Source organism: Cyprinus carpio, chromosome B17 (assembly GCF_018340385.1).
Source record: "Cyprinus carpio isolate SPL01 chromosome B17, ASM1834038v1, whole genome shotgun sequence".
Lineage (NCBI taxonomy): Eukaryota > Metazoa > Chordata > Actinopteri > Cypriniformes > Cyprinidae > Cyprinus > Cyprinus carpio.
In genome coordinates this window covers 912,052-931,795 of record NC_056613.1, presented here as the reverse complement: position 1 = coordinate 931,795, position 19,744 = coordinate 912,052, and the positions used below count along the sequence as shown (strand labels likewise).

Here is a 19,744-nt window from a genome sequence, read left to right as displayed (position 1 = left end):
AGTACATTAGACAAGCTGGATGCTGAGCTGAGCCTCCATTCATTATTACTCAGGGTTCTTGACAGCTATTGCAATAATGAACCATCATCGGCTCAGAAACGAACCAAATACTTGCTTGACAATGCATCACGAGTTTCACTTACAGACAAAACATCGCTCCATAAAGCCTCAAAGAGCTGATATCAGAGTTTCCTTCATCAAAACATATTTAATATGCAAGGTGCATTTGCCTAGAAATAAAAAACAAAACAAAAAAAAAAACAAAAGAAAAATCCTTCACAATTTAACCACGGAATGTCCATGATTTTTCCATAACGTTTTTTCAATTGTTTAATGTCCATGATTTTTCCATAACGTTTTTTCAATTGTTTGTGATTACTGGAGAAAAAAAATGTTTTTAAAATATTAATATTATATATATATATATATAATTAAAATAAATTATTTATGCAAATACATTAGATTTAAATAAATACATTCTTTTTAAATAAGTATATGTGAATATAAATAAAAAAGTAATATAAATAAATACATTTGTTTCAAATAAATACAATAGTTTAAAATAACTGCAAATTGAAATAATTTGCTTAAAAAAATTAACCATTTTAATAAAAAATAAATTTAAATAAAAAATAAAGAAATGTAAATAGAAATAACTACATTTCAAAGAGTAAATGTATATAAATTAACTTAAATAGATGGAAATAAATACATTTGTTTCAAATAAACAACATTAATTTTAAACAAAATAATTTAAGTTTATATATATATATATATATATATAATTAGATATAAATACATGCATGTTTCAAGTAAATACAATCATTTTAAATAAAGACATTTAAATTAATATATAATTATAATTAATTGTTTTTATGTAAGTGTATCTTTTTACGATCAGATTGTTAAAATAAAAATTGAAATTGAATCTTGAAATTGCTTTTAATTTTAAATACAAAAGTGTAAATAACACATGCATTTAAATATAAATAAATACATACATTTAAATAAAATAATAATCATTTTGAATAAATAAATAAAAGTGGAAAATTAAAAAAAAAAAAAAACTAAATTATGCCTTAAAAACTTTTGTACATAATTGCATCGTATATGATTTGCCCACATAAAATAGATTATACATAATATTTATCACCTAGTACACTGCAGTGATTTTGAGGAATGAGGTTATTGATGCTGTATTTATTTGCTGTTCTGAACTGGTTTCTTACTCTTTAAAGCGGCGGCAGCAGTTGTCAGTGTTAATTCACCTCAGCTCATCAAGTGCTGATGTGTGATCCACGCTGTGAGACACTGTGAAAACACCAAACATATTAATCAACACATTAATCACGCCAAAGCAGCGCTATATCCATTAGCATTTACGTTTAGCGCTGTGAATTGAATGTGGGACAGGAGAGCCATTAACTTCATTAAAATGGATCATTGCTTTAAGGTGAGTGCTGATAACAGCTCTGGACTCTCACAGGTTTCTGCTGAAGCCTGATTTCATGCGGCGGCCCGATCGCATGTTCGACCCGTTCTCAGAGACGCCGGTGAAGGAGTGATCGCCGCCACCTGCAGCGTCCAGGTTGTGTGTTCATTTCAGATCCAAACCCACACCAGCCTTCCACAGGTTTCTGAGGTAGTTGATGATCTGTACACATTTGTGACCCTGGAGCACAAAACCAGTCTTAAGTGTCAATTTTTCAAAATTGAGATTTATACATCATCTGAAAGCTGAATAAATAATCTCTCCATTGATGTATGGTTTGTTAGGAGGACAATGTTTGTCTGAGATGCAACTATTTGAAAATCTGGAATCTGAGGGTGCTAAAAAAAAATTATAAAAAAATCTAATTTATTCTAAATTTGAGTTTATAGTTTTTAAAATGAAGTTCTTAGCAATGCATATTACTAATATATTAACGGTAGGAAATTTACAAAATATCTTCATGGAACATGATCTTTACTTAATATCCTAATGATTTTGGCATAAAAGAAAAATCTATAATTTTTACCCATACAATGTATTGTTGTCTATTGCTACAAATATACCCCAGAGACTTAAGACTGCTTTTGTGCTCCAGGGTCACATATGAAAATCCTGGTTTCCAGGCTCACAAAAAGCACAGAAATTTCTATAGTGAACATTATTTTTTAGTAAAACCTGCTTGCAATTTGTTGGTTCTATTAATGAATTGGTCAATGGGTTAAAATTATTCATTAGTGAATCTGTCTGAATGTTTGTTTGGTTATTGTTTATTTATTTATTTATATCTATTTGAATGCATTTCTGTATGTCTGGTTTTTTTATTATTTATTTTTTTTGTTTGTTTTATTTATTTTTGATGTATTTGTTTAATTTTTTTTTTTTTTTTTTATTTATTATATTTATTCAAGTCTGTTTAAAAGTATTTAAATTAATTTCTTTAAATGTATTTATTCAATTCTATTCATACAAATCTATTTAAATAATTTTTATATCTTTATATCTGTTTATGTAAAACTGTTTATTTGTATTTAAATTTTTAGTATTTATTTGAATATATTTATTTAATATATTTATTTAAATCTAGTTAAAATGATTTATTTAAATCTATTTAAATGTATTTCTTAAAATGTATTTATTATTTCTTTAAATCTATTTATGCAAATCTATATAAATGTATTTATATCTATTTAAAAGTGTTACTTACATTTTTTTCCTTTAAATCTGTTCTTTTAAATGTATTTAAAAATGTATGCATGTAATTTAAATCTATTTAAAAGTATTATTTTAATCTTCTTTAAATCTATTTAAATGTATTTAAAATTACTTGTTTACATGTATTTATTTGAATCTATATGCATGTATTCATTTTTAATTATTTGTTTTTATGTATTTATTCATTGATTTTTGAACTGTCCAATAGTCAGAAACTAATTGTGGAAAAATCCTGTACATTCATTGGTTAAAATGTGTAGGGAATCTTTCTTTAAACTACTGTAAGTGAAAAAGACCCTTTTCTCTCTTAGTAAGTTAAACTTTATAACATGTCACCTGAATAATAACACATCTGCATTTAAATGAATCTCTGAGCTCTGAGAGGTTTGTTAGCACTAAAGCATGTCCATTATGTAAACCGTCACCCCGCTGTTTTAGGAGACGCTCTGAAAGTGAGCCCAGTGTCTGTCTCTCAGGTGATTTCAGGCCAGTTTCTGTCGGATAAGAAGATCGGCACGTACGTGGAGGTGGACATGTACGGCCTACCCACGGACACCATCCGTAAAGAGTTTCGCACGAGGATGGTGATGAACAATGGCCTGAATCCCGTCTACAGCGGAGAAGCGTTCGTCTTCAGGAAGGTGACGTCTTTGCCTCGATTCGGTCACGTTATGCTGTTTTTATGCATGTTCTCTTTCCTAATGATTCTTAAATTGTAGCTCAGAATAACAGTGACATAATGACTTCACATCATTATCTAGAAAGTATAAGACATGAAATTGCATAGTACACTTTAATTATATCTACAATGAGCTAAATGGAGTAGTTACTATAGAGATCTGCTTCATGAAAGCTGCTGAGCTTCTAATTATCCACGCAAGCCTTACAATAAAACCTCACTGGGTTTGCACTGAAGTACAGTACAGTACAAGTCTGAGCATCTTGAGACTCAATCCATCTTAAAACGACATTTTCATTTACAGGTCAATGTCTTGCACATTAAATTTGAAGTCTTCTGAAGTCATAAAATAGTTTTTTTGTGAGGAACAGACCTGTGCATTTTTGCTGCATCAGATCCACCATTTTTAAAATCCGAACATGACTAATATTTCATGTATTTTTAAAAGAAACTTTCTTTGAAAAAAAATCTCTTTTGTGTTCCACGCAAATAAAAGAATAATAAATCAATATAGAAATAATTGAATTAAGGATAAATAGCAATAATGAATAAAGCAAACTTAAATACACCCCACAAAAAGTGTAAAAAAGAGACTTATTTATTTATTTATTAAACCAAAATTGTGGCTGATGTTTAAATGAATGAATGGATGAATGAACAAGTAAATAAATAAATGAAAAAATCTGATTCTTGAAGCTGATTCTTGTTTCTGAATCAGACGATTTATTCATTTATTTACATTTGGATTAACATATTTTCTAAATAATTGTGGTTTTATAATGAATAAAGCAAACCTAAATTGAAAAAGAAAAAAAAAATGCGTACAAATGTCAAGGTACAAGCTTTGAAAAAATGCATATTTATGCATAAAAACTATAAAATAATAATAATGTTGTTATTAATAATAATAATAATACATTTTATATAAAAAGCAGTGTTATTTCTTAATCTAAAATTTCAATTGATGTTTATAAAAATAAATCAACAAGTCTAAGAATATATATAATATACTGAATCCTTTTAGGGTGGAAATGTCACTAATAATTCATTTTTTTAGTTTATTATTTAAGTTGGAAATTAAAAAAAAAAGACTATTGGAGAAAAAAAGGGGGCTTTACTTCAACATTTCATATATAATTCAGTGTTACTTGCTGATTCTTCTGAATTTCCTACACAGTGAAAATTGTTTGTACACCTTGTGCAGGTTTCTGTCTCTTGTTTTTGCCTTTGAAACTTCTTCCTCTAAGTCAAAAACACAAGCAGAATAAATAACACGGCGGTGCCTCGATCCCGCAGGTGATCCTCCCAGACCTGGCTGTGCTGCGTGTGGCCGTGTACGACGACAACAATAAGCTGATAGGACAGCGCATTCTCCCGCTGGACGGACTGCAGTCGGGTTACAGGCACATCTCCCTACGAAACGAGTACAACAAGCCTCTGTCTCTGGCCACCGTCTTCTGCAGAATCATCCTCAAGACATACGTGCCCGACGGCTTCGGAGGTGAGACACATCAGCATCGGGAGGCCTTTGTGTCAAAACAAGCATCACTGAGTTTCGTCTTACGTCTCCGTGTTTCACGTTATGAGGTCTTCTCGTTTCAGCGATTGCAGATGCCCTGTCTGATCCCAAGAAGTTCTTATCGGTCTGTGAGAAAAGAAAGGGCAAAGTGAGAGATGTGGGCAATGGGCATTGAGATGGTGAGCGTCTTTATTGCTTAATGCATTGAGAGTTGTGAGATTTACTTTTTTAATTTATTCATTTATTCTTGTTGTAGTTCATGGATCGACTGCTTTCATTAAACTTTCAGCATTGAAGCGATTCGTTGGAATAGTGTTGCAGCAGCACAAAGACGTTCCTGTAGCTTCTGAGTTTTGATCTTTTCAGGCTGTTCACTGCAGCTCAGGTTTCTCTGTCTTGTGCATTTATTCCACACACACACGTTTTGGCTGTTTAGTATTACATGGACAAAAGTGTACCTTCTTCAAATGCAAAACCCAGTCATATGGATGGATGGATGGATGGATGGATGGATTGATAGACAGATTGATTGATGGAGGGATGGATGGATGAATGGATGGACGGACAGATGGACGGTTGGATGGATAGATGGATGGATAGATATATAGATGATGGATGGATGGATGGATGGATGGATAGTTATATAGATGCTAGATGGAATGGCTGAAAAGATGGATGGATGGATGGTTGGTTGGTTGGTTCTTTGGATGGATGGATGGATGGTTGGTTGGTTGGATGGATGGATAGTTATATAGATGATAGATGGATGACTGAAAAGATGAATGGATGGTTGGTTGGTTGGTTAGTTGGATGGATGGATGGTTGGTTGGTTGGTTGAATGGATAGTTATATAGATGATGGATGGATGACTGAAAAGACATGGTGGATGGATGGATGATGGATAGTTATATAGATGATGGATGACTGAAAAGATGGATGGATGGATGGATGATGGATGGATGCAAAGATGAATAGGTTGATCGATAAATTGATGGATGGATGGGCTGATGGATAGATGGTTGGTTGGATGGATAGATAGTAGATATATAGATGATGGATGGATGACTTGGATGGATGGTTGGGTTGGATGGATGGATGGATAGTTATATAGATGATGGATGGATGACTGAAAAGATAGATGGATGGATGGATGGATGATGGATGGATGCAAAGGTGAATAGGTTGATCGATAAATTGATGGATGGATGGGCTGATGGATAGATGGCTGGTTGGATGGATAGATAGATATATAGATGATGGATGGATGACTTGGATGGATGGATGGAAGGATGGATGGTTGGTTGGATGGATGGATGGATGGATAGTTATATAGATGATGGATGGATGACTGAAAAGATGGATGGATGGATGATGGATGGATGCAAAGATGAATAGGTTGATCGATAAATTGATGGATGGATGGGCTGATGGATAGATGGCTGGTTGGATGGATAGATATATAGATGATGGATGGATGACTTAGATGGATGGATGGATGGAAGGATGGTTAGTTGGATGGATGGATAGTTATATAGATGATGGATGGATGACTGAAAAGATGGATGGATTGTTGATTGGTCGGTTGGATGGAAGGATGGATGGATGGATAGTTATATAGATGATGGATGGATGACTGAAAAGATGGATGGATGGATGATGGATGGATTCAAAGATGAATAGGTTGATCGATAAATTGATGGATGGATGGGCTGATGGATAGATGGTTGGTTGGATGGATAGATATATAGATGATGGATGGATGAATTGATGGACGAATTGATCGATAGGTTGATAGATGTATGGTTGGATGGATGGACAGATTGATTGATGGGATAGATGAATTATTGGATGGATGGATGGATGGATGGACAGGCGGAAGGACAGATGGATGGATGGTTGGATGAATAAATAGGTAGATGATGGATGATGGATGGATAGATGATAGAGGATAGAGGAATAGTTTATTTTATGCATTTGGAGTTATAACAATGACATTTTTATTTGGAATAATTTACAGTGCTGAATCTTGCACAATAAAAACTTATGAAGATCTAATTTATTTTGCAATTTAATTACATGCACAAATATTTAGCCAAAAGAATTAAAATGATATGAGCTTTCTTCAACGCAGAGCCCAGTCATGTACAGTATTCTCTCTCTGTGATGGTGTGGTTTTCAGTCAGATATCGCCGATGTGCCGAATGACGGCTGGATGGGGAACAGGAAGCGGAAGGCGATGCTGCAGCAGAAAGACTCCGAGAGACTGAGAGCAGCGCCGGGACAGAGCCCACTCATCTGCTGCATGCGCAAAGAGGGTAAATATATGAGATCGAGATGAGCAGAAACCCAGACTGTAAATGAAGTCAGTAAAAGTGTAGAGTCATAAAATGAATGTAGAGTGGCTCAGATCACTGATGAGAAATATTTGAGTTCATACTGAGCTCTATGCTGGTTTTGTCTCTTCTGAGGAAAATTCATTCTTGTTTGGCAATGTCAGATTTTTTAATGTTCATCCAATCTCATTTTGTAAGTGACTTTTCTTTCTTTCTTAAAGACATTTTCTTTGGATTGTTTGGCTACTCAAAAGAGAATAAAGGAAAATATATAACAATTTGCTTTCTGCTAAATGGCTCTAAATCTCTCTTTTCTTTATTCAGTGATACTGATACTGTCTGAAAACAGCAGAACAACATAAAGTTAAAGAGGGTTAACTTTACCGTTCAGCTGAACTGTGCTCGTATGTTTTAAACACTTCAGCTCCTGATATGTTCACTTCTCAGCTAATATCAATGGTATGAACTATTCAGATGTGGCCGAAATTACAACAGCAGTGATTACAAACACATATGTGACCATGGAGCACAAAACCAGTCTTAAGTGTCAATTTTTTTTAAAATTGAGATGTATACATCATCTGAAAGCTGAATAAATAATCTTTCTATTGATGTATGGTTTGTTTGGAGGACAATATTTGGCCGAGATACAACTATTTGAAAATCTGGAATCTGAGGGTGCAAAAAAATCTAAATATTGAGAAAATCACTTTTAAAGTTGTCCAAATGAATTCTTAACCATGCATATTACTAATCAGAAATTAAGTTTTGATATATTTATGGTAGGAAATTTACAAAATATCTTCATGAAACATAATCTTTACTTAATATCCTAATGATTTTTGGCATAAATGAAAAATCGATAATTTTGACCCAAACAATGTATTTTTGTCTATTGCTACAAATATACCCCAGCGACTTAAGACTGCTTTTGTGCTCCAGGGTCACATATCTTGAATTGTTTGATCAAAATTATTGCTAGGGACAATTTAGTCGCTGGATATTGGTAGGGACATGTCATAGCATTTCTACTAAATTCTACAACCTTGATGTTGATTAAGAATTGTGTTTAAAAATAATTAATTTGATAATTTTTATAAAATAATTATTTAAAATAATTATATTTTAATTATTATTAGAATAAATAAATGTTTATAATATAATGCAAACAGATAAATAAATGAATTAAAAAATAAATAAATTTTTTAATTAACTACAAACCGTCGTGTTCAGCGTGTAGACTGTGATGATTATGTTTTCTGTCTTTCACTATTGTTGCTTGTCAGATTGTGAGATGACACCAGTGGGATCGTGGGTAAAAGCTCAGGCAGACTAAAGACTTTGACACTGACATCAAAAAGCAATCCAAGACTGTCCTACGGCGAAAAAGACATCTTTCACAATCCCTGAAATTCCCAAAGGCGAAATCGTGCCAAAAATCATATATTATGCATCCGTCTCTTTCTAAGAGCTCACGTCTGAATCAGCCAGCTTGTTGATTTATTCACATATTAAGTATCATATTTTGCTTTCTGAATCTGTAGATACATCAGTGCTCGCACCTCAGCTGACCATCGATGACCTAAAGCAAACGAAGGTAACACATTTACCAGGCTAGAACATCTGATTTGCATATGAAATATGAAATGTTTTTCTAACTTCTCCCCAGACCTACTTGAAGCTCGTCAAGAAGCAGCAGAAGGACGTGAGTGCTTTGAAGAAAAAGCAGGCGAAGGTGACCGAAGGCTTTTGTTTGCTTGACTTCATTGAATTGATTATGAACACAGTGTGTGTGTCGCAGACACTGAAGCCTGTAGGGCAGGAAAACTGACAGCACGGATACAAAGACAGAGGAGAAAACAATCCTGCTTCCTATTTCAGGCCCATGTCGCACTGCAGAGCTCCCACTGCACTCAAGTGGACAGGACTGTTGCTCAACATGATAAAGAGAAACAAGCTCTGGAGAAGCAGCTCGAGAAGAGCATCAGGAAAGTGAGGTGAATGTAATATTAGGTTTTCATTACACTCACATGTGCTTTTCTCTTCATGCTGTTTGTAGTCGTGTACAGTAGGTGACAGATAACTTCTCTGTAAGCTTTTTTAGGCCCCTATGATACAGGCTTGAGTATCGAGAATCTGTTCCATTTTAGAACCGCTTCCAAGTTCTCAAGAACCGGGTATTCGTTAAAACACGTGCATTTCGATTCCCGCTTTATGATTCCTGCTTTTGCATTAAATGTGATTTAGGGATGCACAATATTATCTGACCGATATCCAAATTGGCCGATAATGGCTTTAAATGTACATAATGTATCGGCATTGGCCCGATATGAAAAAATTATGCCGATATGTCTTGCCGATAAGAGGAATACTAATTATGTACATTTATGTGTGCTAGCGATTAGATCACATCAGCAGTGTGGCACATTCTTAAAGCAAGGTTTATCTGAATGGTGATTAGTTCACTGTTTTGGATCGTTGCATTTAATCTGTGAAAGCAAGTACAGAATGATGCATTCAGAGTATGGTAGAGTAAACAGTAATAGCACGTGCCTCAAGTCCTAATGGCCGCTTAGTAAGGAGTATTAATTCCGTAGGGCGGCGCTGTTTGCCTACTTCTAATAAAATGAAAGTAAAATACACAGATAATATTTAGACTGTGTTTCTGATTAAATAGAGCAGTAATTGATGTCATAAAATCATGAGTATGTTTTGATTTAATGGTCAGAAGCTATAGCTTAAATGAAAAAAAAAAAAAAAATCACAAACATGACACTTGTAAATTAAATAATTTTATACAGTATATACTGATTGATTGATTCATTTATGTGTAATCTGTTTTTTTTTTTTTTTAAACAAATTATGAGCTCAAAGATTTTCAGAATTTTTACAAATCTTTTGCTCTAGAGACCATCTACAAATGTTAAATCTTGATATAAAATGTTAAGGTTACTACTGCATCTTCATATCGGCATCGGCCAAAATGAGTTGAAAAAATATCGGCATATCGGATATTGGCAAAAATTCTATATCATGCATCCCTGATGTGATTTTAAAGGATTTAAGTGCATGAAGTGAAAGAATTTGTGCACTGTTTCCATGCAAGCACACATCTGAAGCACGAGAAATAAATGAATTGGATTTTTTTATCGAAACTAGGAATCGATAAGAATCGGAATCGATAAAAACTCAAACGATACCCAACCCTTCTATGATATCTGTGATGCCGAAAAAGCAGACAGAATCATGGAATTAAGTCATAAAAATGTAATTGACTGTATAATGAGGAATGAGAATTTTGGACGAATAAATCGAAGGAAGGTCAGTACACTTGAATCAAAATGCAGTATGTTCTAGTGTCTGTGAATATTTAGCCGAAAATTAATCCTGCATGTAAATGAATAGCGTGCAGTTTCATTTACTACATGCTTATTACTGAAAATTATGAAAATTAATCAGTTAGTCATGCTTTTTTGATTAATACAATTTAATTTAACCAATAATAATAATAATAATAAAAACTGAATCCAGAAAAATTAGAAATTGGAAAAAAGAAAATGAATTTGAAAAAAAAAAAAAAGAAGAAAAAAAAAGGTTTCATAAGGCCCTGATTTGTTTCAGGTTAGAATTTATACAGTGGCGCCAACATTTTTTTATTTATATTTTTTTACTTTGGGTGCATATATGAATGTGAATATTCTTTATTATTTCTGAAACAGTTTTGATGATTTTTAGTGGACCGTACCATGGGTGGAGATCATCACATTAACACATTATCATTTATTAGTCTTCACTGAGTAATTATATTACTGTGCCATTTATACATTTGTTAGTGTGGCATAAGTGTGCAAATACTTTTCAGGATTGTATATATTTAAATCTATTCATTTAGCAGACTCTTTTATACAAAGTGTTTTAAAAATGAGGAATACAACTAAATTATATTATGTTGTCATTTATCTAATACAGTTGCATTCACAAGATATTTTTTTTTGTAAATGTAATTTTGGAATATTCATGAGTGAAACTGGATTAAAAATGAGTGAGTAAATGTCATTTTATACATTAGGAGTTATATATTAATAATTAATAATAATTACAGTGACATTATTTGTATGGAATTTGGCATATACCTGAGTGAACAAACAAAAATAAATAACTACCTTTTTTATGCTTACATTATGTTTATGTAATAAAAATAACCTAATAAATACAATACATTTTGATTTTATAACATCAGGAGTTATTATATTTCAGTTACAGTTTACAGTTGGCATGTATATGTCAATACAAAGATTAGTGGCACTATTTTTATTTGTAATAATTCACAATGCTGAATTTTGCGCTATATAAGCCAATGTGTTTTAAATAGTAAATGAAGGTCAAATTTGATTTCAGGTTCACTTTAAATGATTCAGTCAGTCTCTCAATTAATGAAAAGCTGTAAATGACATTAATTATAGTAAAATTGAAGAATTTTCTTATATATATATTTATATATAGGTCAACTAAACCCATTACATGTGAATCACTGTAGAATTCCACATGCTATGAGCCTTGTGAAAACCAAAAAAATATTATAAATGAAGCAAAACATAAACGATTTCTTTTGAGTGCAAAATCGGACAAAACTCTCGTTATCTGTTCACCCTCAGTGACGGTAACAGCCTTGAAATGAGCAGAGACATCGAAAGGCAGATCAAGACTTTAACAAGCGATCACAAATCAAAGGTATTGAGTGCTTCATTCACTTCCAGCTACTTGTTTTACTCCAGGAGGATCTGAGTATTGAAACAGACGCACTGTCTCTGTTGTCGCTGTACGCAGGTGAAGGACATGGTGGCCGCTCACGCGCTGGAATGGACAGAAATGATCAAATGGCACTCGGCTGAAGAGCAGACTGTGAGGGAGCAACACGTGATTCAACAGTGCGAGACGCTCCGGAAACTGCTGCTGATGGAGCAGGAGCAGGCAGCAAAACACAGCAGCTCTGGCTCCTCCATGAGAGGTGAGAGAAGAAACGACCCAACGTTGAACTTCGACTGAATTTAGATGAAAGCTCGTTTATAGCGTCCTATAAGGTTTGTGTCCCGAGTGTGTTCCTCTCTTCACTCGCTGGCCTCAGGACAGTGACCTGCAGCAACTGAGAACTTCGACCATCTCTCCATGTCTTTAAAACTTTGTACTTTAATGAATCTTGCGGTTTCTGTTGAGTTTGGGAATTTTGTGTCATGCAGCTGTACCTAAACTTGACAACATGTATTCCATATATATATAATATATAGGTTACACTTTATTTTGATAGTCCACTTTAGACATTCTTCTAACTATAAGTAACTTTGTAAACTACATGTCAACTAATTCTCATTAATTAGCAACTACATGTCTACTAACTCTCAGAGTAGACTGTTAGGGTAGGTTTAGGGTTAGTATAAGTTGACAATAAGTTGACAAAGAAAGTGTTAGAAGATATTAAGCAGAACAGTCTACTAATACTCTACTAAACACTGCTAGCTGACATGTAGTTGCAAAGTTACTTACTGTCTAGTAGAATGTCTAAAGTGGACTGTCGAAATAAAGTGTTAGCATATAATATAATAACCAGCCTGTGTTCAAAACTATCTCCTTATCTTAGCCCGATTCACAATGGTAAACTTATACTAATGTTTTCTAATTTGAGTGGTGGTACTGGTAGGTTTTTTTAAGGGAAATTCGAGTATGCTGCTGCAAATTATATCACGTCTGTAATAGGGCTAGGACAAAAAATAACTCGATGCATCGCGAATCGAGAAATGATCCCACATCGAGATTTCCGAATGCAATCGCGATTCTTTCTCAGGTCGATTCTTGAGCTTAGTTTTGAACAGTAGAGGGCGCTGCATGCTTTATTACAACAGCTGTACTCTACTTGTTGCTGATCCTTACACAACACTTGAACCTAAAAATAATAATTCATAAAATTCGAAAAAAGGTTGAAGCGAATTACAAGGGTGTGTTCACAGTGGGGCTGTGTTTACGTATCTTGAAGTCATAAAAGCTTCGAGAGCCGAGGTGAAATTACAGACTCAGCCGAAACGCACAAATCTCTTCTTCATGAGCATTTGAGTGTGTGGATTATAAAAACTAGAGTAGAGCGCCATCTGCTGTTAACACATAAGCTCCAGAATCGATTCCAGAGAGAATCACGGTAGATTCAGAATCCACCCACGAATCGATTCTGCATCGATTTATCGTCACAGCCCTAGTCTGTGAACTAAAGATAAGAAGTCCCGGCGAGTCTGCAGGTGACGGATCATTAGATAGCCTTTTCTCACAGCAGCTGGAATAATTTAATTTATTTGATGGCGGATAGTGACTGAAAATTAGTGCATCTGATTACAGATAGCCTAGGGTAGAATTACACAAGATTTGCATTTTTAAACAGAACCAGTACTAAGGAAGATAATTTGCTTTTTTGGACATTAAATAATTTCTTTTATGAAAATTCGGAATGGCATGACACCATTAGAGATTAGACTGTACAGAAATTGAAATCTACATGCTAATACACACTATATACACAAAGTCATGCAATGCTGATGTTAACATTAACAATTTGAGAACAAAGTATAACAATAATAATAATTTGCACAGTTTGATGTGATATGAGATAACCGATCGTTAGATTTAATCACCATTGTAGAGCGATTTATTGTAATGCTTTTTTTCTCAGTTGGTCAGGACAAATGTGGCAGACTTGTTACTTACTCGGTCAGATGACACTATCCGGTGAAAATTCCCCCCCCCCCGTATTTTTGGTTCTTCCAAGACGGGTGACGACAACCACATGAAAGTTACTCCTCAAAACATTAGATTCATCCGCGCTGGAGCCGCTAGGAAAATAAATCCGGAAATAACTGCAATTGCAAGTTTCAAACAGGAGGTGGCGACAAAGAGGCAAACACTTACAGAATGCGCTTTAAGCACAAAGCCCTGCGTCTTCAAAAGCCATCCTGCAATTTAATCTTAACTAGGCCTTACACACACTGCTATAGGATTGTGTCATGTGCACTTAAATTCAATCAGTGTCATTATTTTTCGCGGGCAAAAAAGCACCCCACCCCTCCTTTCAATGTAAATAGTGAGTGCTTGGATTCACCAGAGGCATCTCTGTTGTGTCTGATAATGAAATTAACGTCTGTGTACCTTTTCCTATTGATCATGTCAGCAGTGATTCATCATCACATGACGGATGTGTCCGGGCTCATTTCCAGATGTGTAGTGAAGCGCACATTTACCGTCCTAGTGGCCGCGGTCCAGATGGCAGTAGTTCACTTCATGTCAATCGTGATCAGCGCGATGATTTTGTGGGCCGCTGTTTATGGGCATTACTGATTTGCATAATTGCTTGGAGTGATTCAGGTCCTGAAACCAATGCAGTGTTAAACGCGCTCTTCATTCTGACTGAATTCGCCTTGTGGTTGTCACATGGGTTTTTAAAGTCGGTGCGTTTTGTGTGTGTGTTTACACATTAACTTTATCAAACGTTTTTTTTTTTTTATTGCGATTTCTCGTTTAAGCAGCGCATATACTGTCTGCTCTTGTTGTGCAGTACACCCAAGATATTATTTCTCACTGTACGAGTCATTTATATTAATAAAAACCTAATTAAAATCAAATTACTAATTATTTGCTAATACATAAAATCAAAAGTGTGCATTCGTTAATATGTTAATGGGGGACCTGATTTTAGCATATTTTGATATCCTATTATCAGTGTAATATTTTAGATTAGTTATTTTTTTATATTTCTGTTTTCATTTTAATGTTTAGTCAAAGTTTTAGTTGTTTTGTTGACATTTTTATTATTACTTTTTAGTTTATTTTAGTTATTTCTGTACTTCAGCTCGGAAACTAGCTAAATAAGTTTATTTGTTTTATATTTTTATTTTAATTTAGTTAATGTTCGTTTATTTCAAGTAATAATTTTTTACTATCAATTTTTTATTATTATCAATTTTTTAAATGTCTTATTATATTATTGGGGTTTGTTGTTGTGTTGTTTGTTTGTTAATAATAATAATAACCCGTTTTAGCACCCTGGAGAAGTATTGACATGCCCTCACTATTTTTTTTCAGTATCTTAACGTTATAACAAAACGCTTAAAAACAGTAACACATTATCTATAAACATCTCTAATAGTTTGACATGTCTACAGTTTACAACAGAGAATGCATATAAATACAGACCCTGCTTTATAACCATGATGGAGCAAATCAGTGTTTATTCTCAAAAACCACATTGCCGTATTTTCCTCCTCTTACCGACAGAAATAAAGCTAGATGCGTCCCAACCAAGCGAAGACCCTCGATGGAGAGCAGCAAGAAGCCATCAGTCAAGACAAAAGAGCATAAAGACAGGCTGAGAGGGAAACGGTAATGAGTAAAAGCTCAGCAGCAGTCACTTTACAAGCTCATACAGTCAGGATTAACTTTGTAGGTTCCACTTTCCTCCGTGCTTTGCTTGTATTTTGAGGCCCAAACTATTGAAATTTAATGTCCAAACAGAACCATCTTGTGCAATTTCATCTATATAATTGTGTGCTTTTTTAGGGCCAGGCACCATCTATCAGTTGATCCATTTATCTGGTTTTCTCTGATTTTATGTTGAACTCAGTGCACTGGAGTTTCCATCATTTACACTTGTCAAAACAAGTTTTATTTTATTTTTTAATTTAATGAGTTAATCGTTTTAATTAGATAATGTTTTTAGACCTTGCTGAAAAAGTATTTTTTTTGATATACCAAATGTTTATGTGTCATCACACATTTGCACCCTGAAGAAATTAAAACCCATCTCCAAAATGATTACATATTTTGGTGCAAGTAGGGCCACAATAAAGAGTGCAAGTTTGGTACAAAAAAAAACTTAAAAAAAAAAACTTATATTACTTCAATGGAACTTGTTTGTTGTTTCATCTCTAGTCTTTACGCATACCATTTGTTCATAACCTTTTTGATTGTTACATTCATTCATTGTGTATAGTAGTGTTGGGTATTGTTTGAACTTTATTGATTCCGATTCTTATCGATTCAGAATTTTCGATTCCAAGAAGATAAAAAATTCACTATAAAAAAAATTAAGTCAAACCTTTAGATGTCAAACATGCATTCTGGTCTCGTTTTACCAAAGCATTCTGTTGCACAGCCTGAATAACATGAGCAAAACTTCAGCAGCCCATACAAACAACACTGCAAGCGGAATTTTGCCTGTGCCTTTATAAAAAAAAATAAAACAAATCCCATAGCAAAAACACTAGGATAATATAGAATTTTCAAAGATTAAAGGTGTTAAACGACAAGTAAACCAGTCAGTTAATAAGATAGAAACAAACAAATCAATAAGCAATATTATCACAATAAATACAACTAAACAAAAGTTCAGGTACCGAAGAACGCTAATAAAGGTTTAAAAACACTGCATAGGTTTTCTTTTATAAATAAAATAAAGATTAATCAATTGAAGTTATTAAATATATTCAGTCAAGATCAGTGCATGATTTTCTTTGTTGTTCTTTGATTAACATTAATGACAGGCAGCAACGTTTATCATAGCTGTTGTTCTCTTTTTAAAGCAAATAATGACATGTACATGTGTTCTTTCTCTCATGTGTTTCCGTTCAAGTAAGAGAACAAACACGGATGTGTATGGATGATATACTGATGTTAGTTTTCCTGTATATGGTCGACAAATTATGAAAAGAAGTCAGTTTCGGCGCGGAACAACCATTGTTCTATAGTGGAAAAATACACTGAACGTCCCGGCGACAGACCAAACCCGTGAACCCGCCATCGCGACCGCCGGGGGGGGGGGGGTAACCGCTGCACACCCAAACAGGGCGCAAATTCTTTCTTTTCCTGCACTTACTCATTTTTAAAATGCAATTGAAATGCTGAACGCAGGGATCGTAAGCAGAGAATCGACAAGTGCACGAGGCTTATCGACTACCCGTTTTTTGGAAATTTGGAAGCGGTTCTAAAATGGAACCGGTTTTTTCGATAGCCCAACGCTATTTTGCAGGACACTTTCTATCCAAAGTCTCCTTACAATTGGGGAATACATCACGTGATTTCATCTTAAGAGGCACACAGACACAGGAGAAGTGCTCATAATACCAAGTTTCAGGGCATTCGTTCAAATATTACAAGCTAGATTTTAACTCAATAAATTGTTGAGAACACCAAAACAGAAACTGAGGGTGTGTTTTGGGATGCTTTGGATATAGTTAATGAAACGTAGGAATTATCACTTGTGCATCCTCCACTTAGGATGTTCGTTAAAATCTTCAATCCATCGCCCACCTACTGGTCAGAAACCTCACCGGGATTTATTATTACCCTGGATTGAACTCATAATTCTCTATAATATTAATGGGGTGTTTGTAGAGGACTGATTTCTAGGTTTATCAAATGCTTTTCCACTATTTTGAACCTCTTCCTGGACCATTTTTTTTTTCATTATTTCCACCCATAAAATGCCTCGTATCATTTGATCGTCTGACGAACCCTTCACAAACTAAATTTACGATTTTAACCAACCGATAAATGGAGAACAACCAAAGAGGTAACTATGAGTGTTGTTTTAGGACAACTTTGGTGTATTGCAATAAAGAACTAGCAGATTTCAGTGTCTTCATCCATTAAGATGGTCCACAAAATATTAAGGTCCGCGGTGCACCAGTGTGATGGGTCAAAAGGTATAAGCAATAATCTGCCGCACCCATTACTGTTTTCTAACGGATGGGTTTGTACAGTAGAAGTTCGAGAGCTCAACAGCACGACCACAAAGGAGGTTCTTACAGAAAAAGAAAGATGGTAATGCTTATAATCCCTGTTTGATTTGGTTAGGTTTTTTTTTTTAAAGGCCTGGTCCTAATTATGTAAATTAACATGGTCGTTGATTTGACAGCTCGCCATGACACAGTCCAAGGAAATCGTGGCAACGACCAGGCCGCTCAGCGGTAACAACTGGAGAGGCTGAGAAAACCCAATGAGCGGTTATTTTCACCATCGGGACCTTGATGTTTGGGTCCCTTTCTGTGTTGACTCGGTAACCTCTACAATGAATTCAATTTAAGGATGTATTCTTTAAAAAGGTACAGAAGATGCTCTGGTCAGACAGAAATGTCATAAGATCTGAAGTTAGTCCGGGCTTCATTTAGATTGACATTAGCTAACATTGATTTTGTCCATATTTTTCAATCTCTGAAATTTTATTTGATCAAAGAGGATGAATGTTTAGAGAGGCGCAACCAACATCACAAAATCACTAAATTCATCAAGATCCACTGTAATGTTATTTCCTAACCAAAATGATGTAACTTGCCTGGAAGATGATGTCATTATTAAGGATTTTTTTAAAAAAAAATTTTTTTAGATTAACATTGAAATTTGAACTTATTCACTAAACTAAGATAAAAAATGTTATTAAAGTAATGATGAAATGCTATAAAATAGTAATTAAAAAAGTATTTTAACACCAAAATGTTGTGTAAAATTGTCTTTTTGCAACCAGCCTAAATTATCATAGTTAATTAAAACTAAAAGCAAATGGTTACCTGAACAAATAAAATAAAGGTTAACTAAATTACTATAACAAAACACGGACTTATTTCGCTGCATTTCTCATTTTCATTAAAGGGATACTCCCCCCAAAATGAAAATTTTGTCAATTAATCCTTCACCCCCATGGCGTTTTCAAACCCGTAAAAGCTCCGTTCCTCTTCGGACACATTTAATATATTTGGATGAAAACCGTGAGGCTTGTGCTGTCTCATAGACTGCCAAATAAATAACAGTGTCAAGGTCCAGAAAAGGTATGAAGTCGTCATCAGAATCTCCATCTGCCCTCAGACGTCAATCTGGTTATAGAAGCGACAGGAACACATTTTTGTAAGTGAAAGAAACAAAATAACAACTTTATTCAATTAATTCAATAACGGTCTCCTCTGTGTCTCTCCATATCACTGTATACTGGTGTATGCTCTTCTGTATTCATTACGTGCCACAAGGATGCGCTGTTTATTCCAAATTTAAGCAAATACAGGTAGAAACACAAACGACAAAAGAAAAAACCAGGTGCATCCCATACGGTGATATGGAGAGACACAAAGGAGACTGTTGACAAAGGAATAGTTTTAATAAAGTCGTTATTTTTGTTTTCTTGTGTTCCGGTTGCTTTATATAACCCAGATTGCACGTCTGATGGCAGATGGAGTATTCTGCAACGACTTCCACACCTTTCCTGGACCTTGACACTGTTATTTATTTGGCAGTCTATGGAGACAGTCACAAGCCTCCCGGTTTTCATCCAAAATATTTAAATTGTGTTCGCGAAGAGAACGAGCTTTTAGGGTTTGAAACGACATGGGGTAAGTGATTATGACAAATTTTTCATTTTGGGGTGGAGTATCCCTTTAAAGGTTACTTAAGGACTAAAACTAAATGAATTAAAAATAAAACAAAAAAGT

The 19,744-nt window shown here is 34.3% G+C and overlaps 1 protein-coding gene across 1 annotated transcript in view; it reads left to right on the top strand.

Annotated features, from left to right (window-relative positions):
- LOC109084950 (1-phosphatidylinositol 4,5-bisphosphate phosphodiesterase beta-4-like) overlaps positions 1 to 15,654 on the top strand; it is a 347,521-nt gene extending 331,867 nt beyond the window's left edge. The window contains 13 exon segments of the mRNA XM_042743066.1: positions 1,487 to 1,554; positions 1,557 to 1,588; positions 3,181 to 3,345; positions 4,680 to 4,884; positions 4,986 to 5,050; positions 7,082 to 7,217; positions 8,705 to 8,832; positions 8,905 to 8,970; positions 9,117 to 9,232; positions 11,891 to 11,966; positions 12,063 to 12,209; positions 12,212 to 12,243; positions 15,546 to 15,654. Of these exon segments, the coding sequence (XP_042599000.1) occupies positions 1,487 to 1,554; positions 1,557 to 1,588; positions 3,181 to 3,345; positions 4,680 to 4,884; positions 4,986 to 5,050; positions 7,082 to 7,217; positions 8,705 to 8,832; positions 8,905 to 8,970; positions 9,117 to 9,232; positions 11,891 to 11,966; positions 12,063 to 12,209; positions 12,212 to 12,243; positions 15,546 to 15,654 (1,345 nt within the window).
- Positions 15,655 to 19,744: the final 4,090 nt, after the last annotated feature.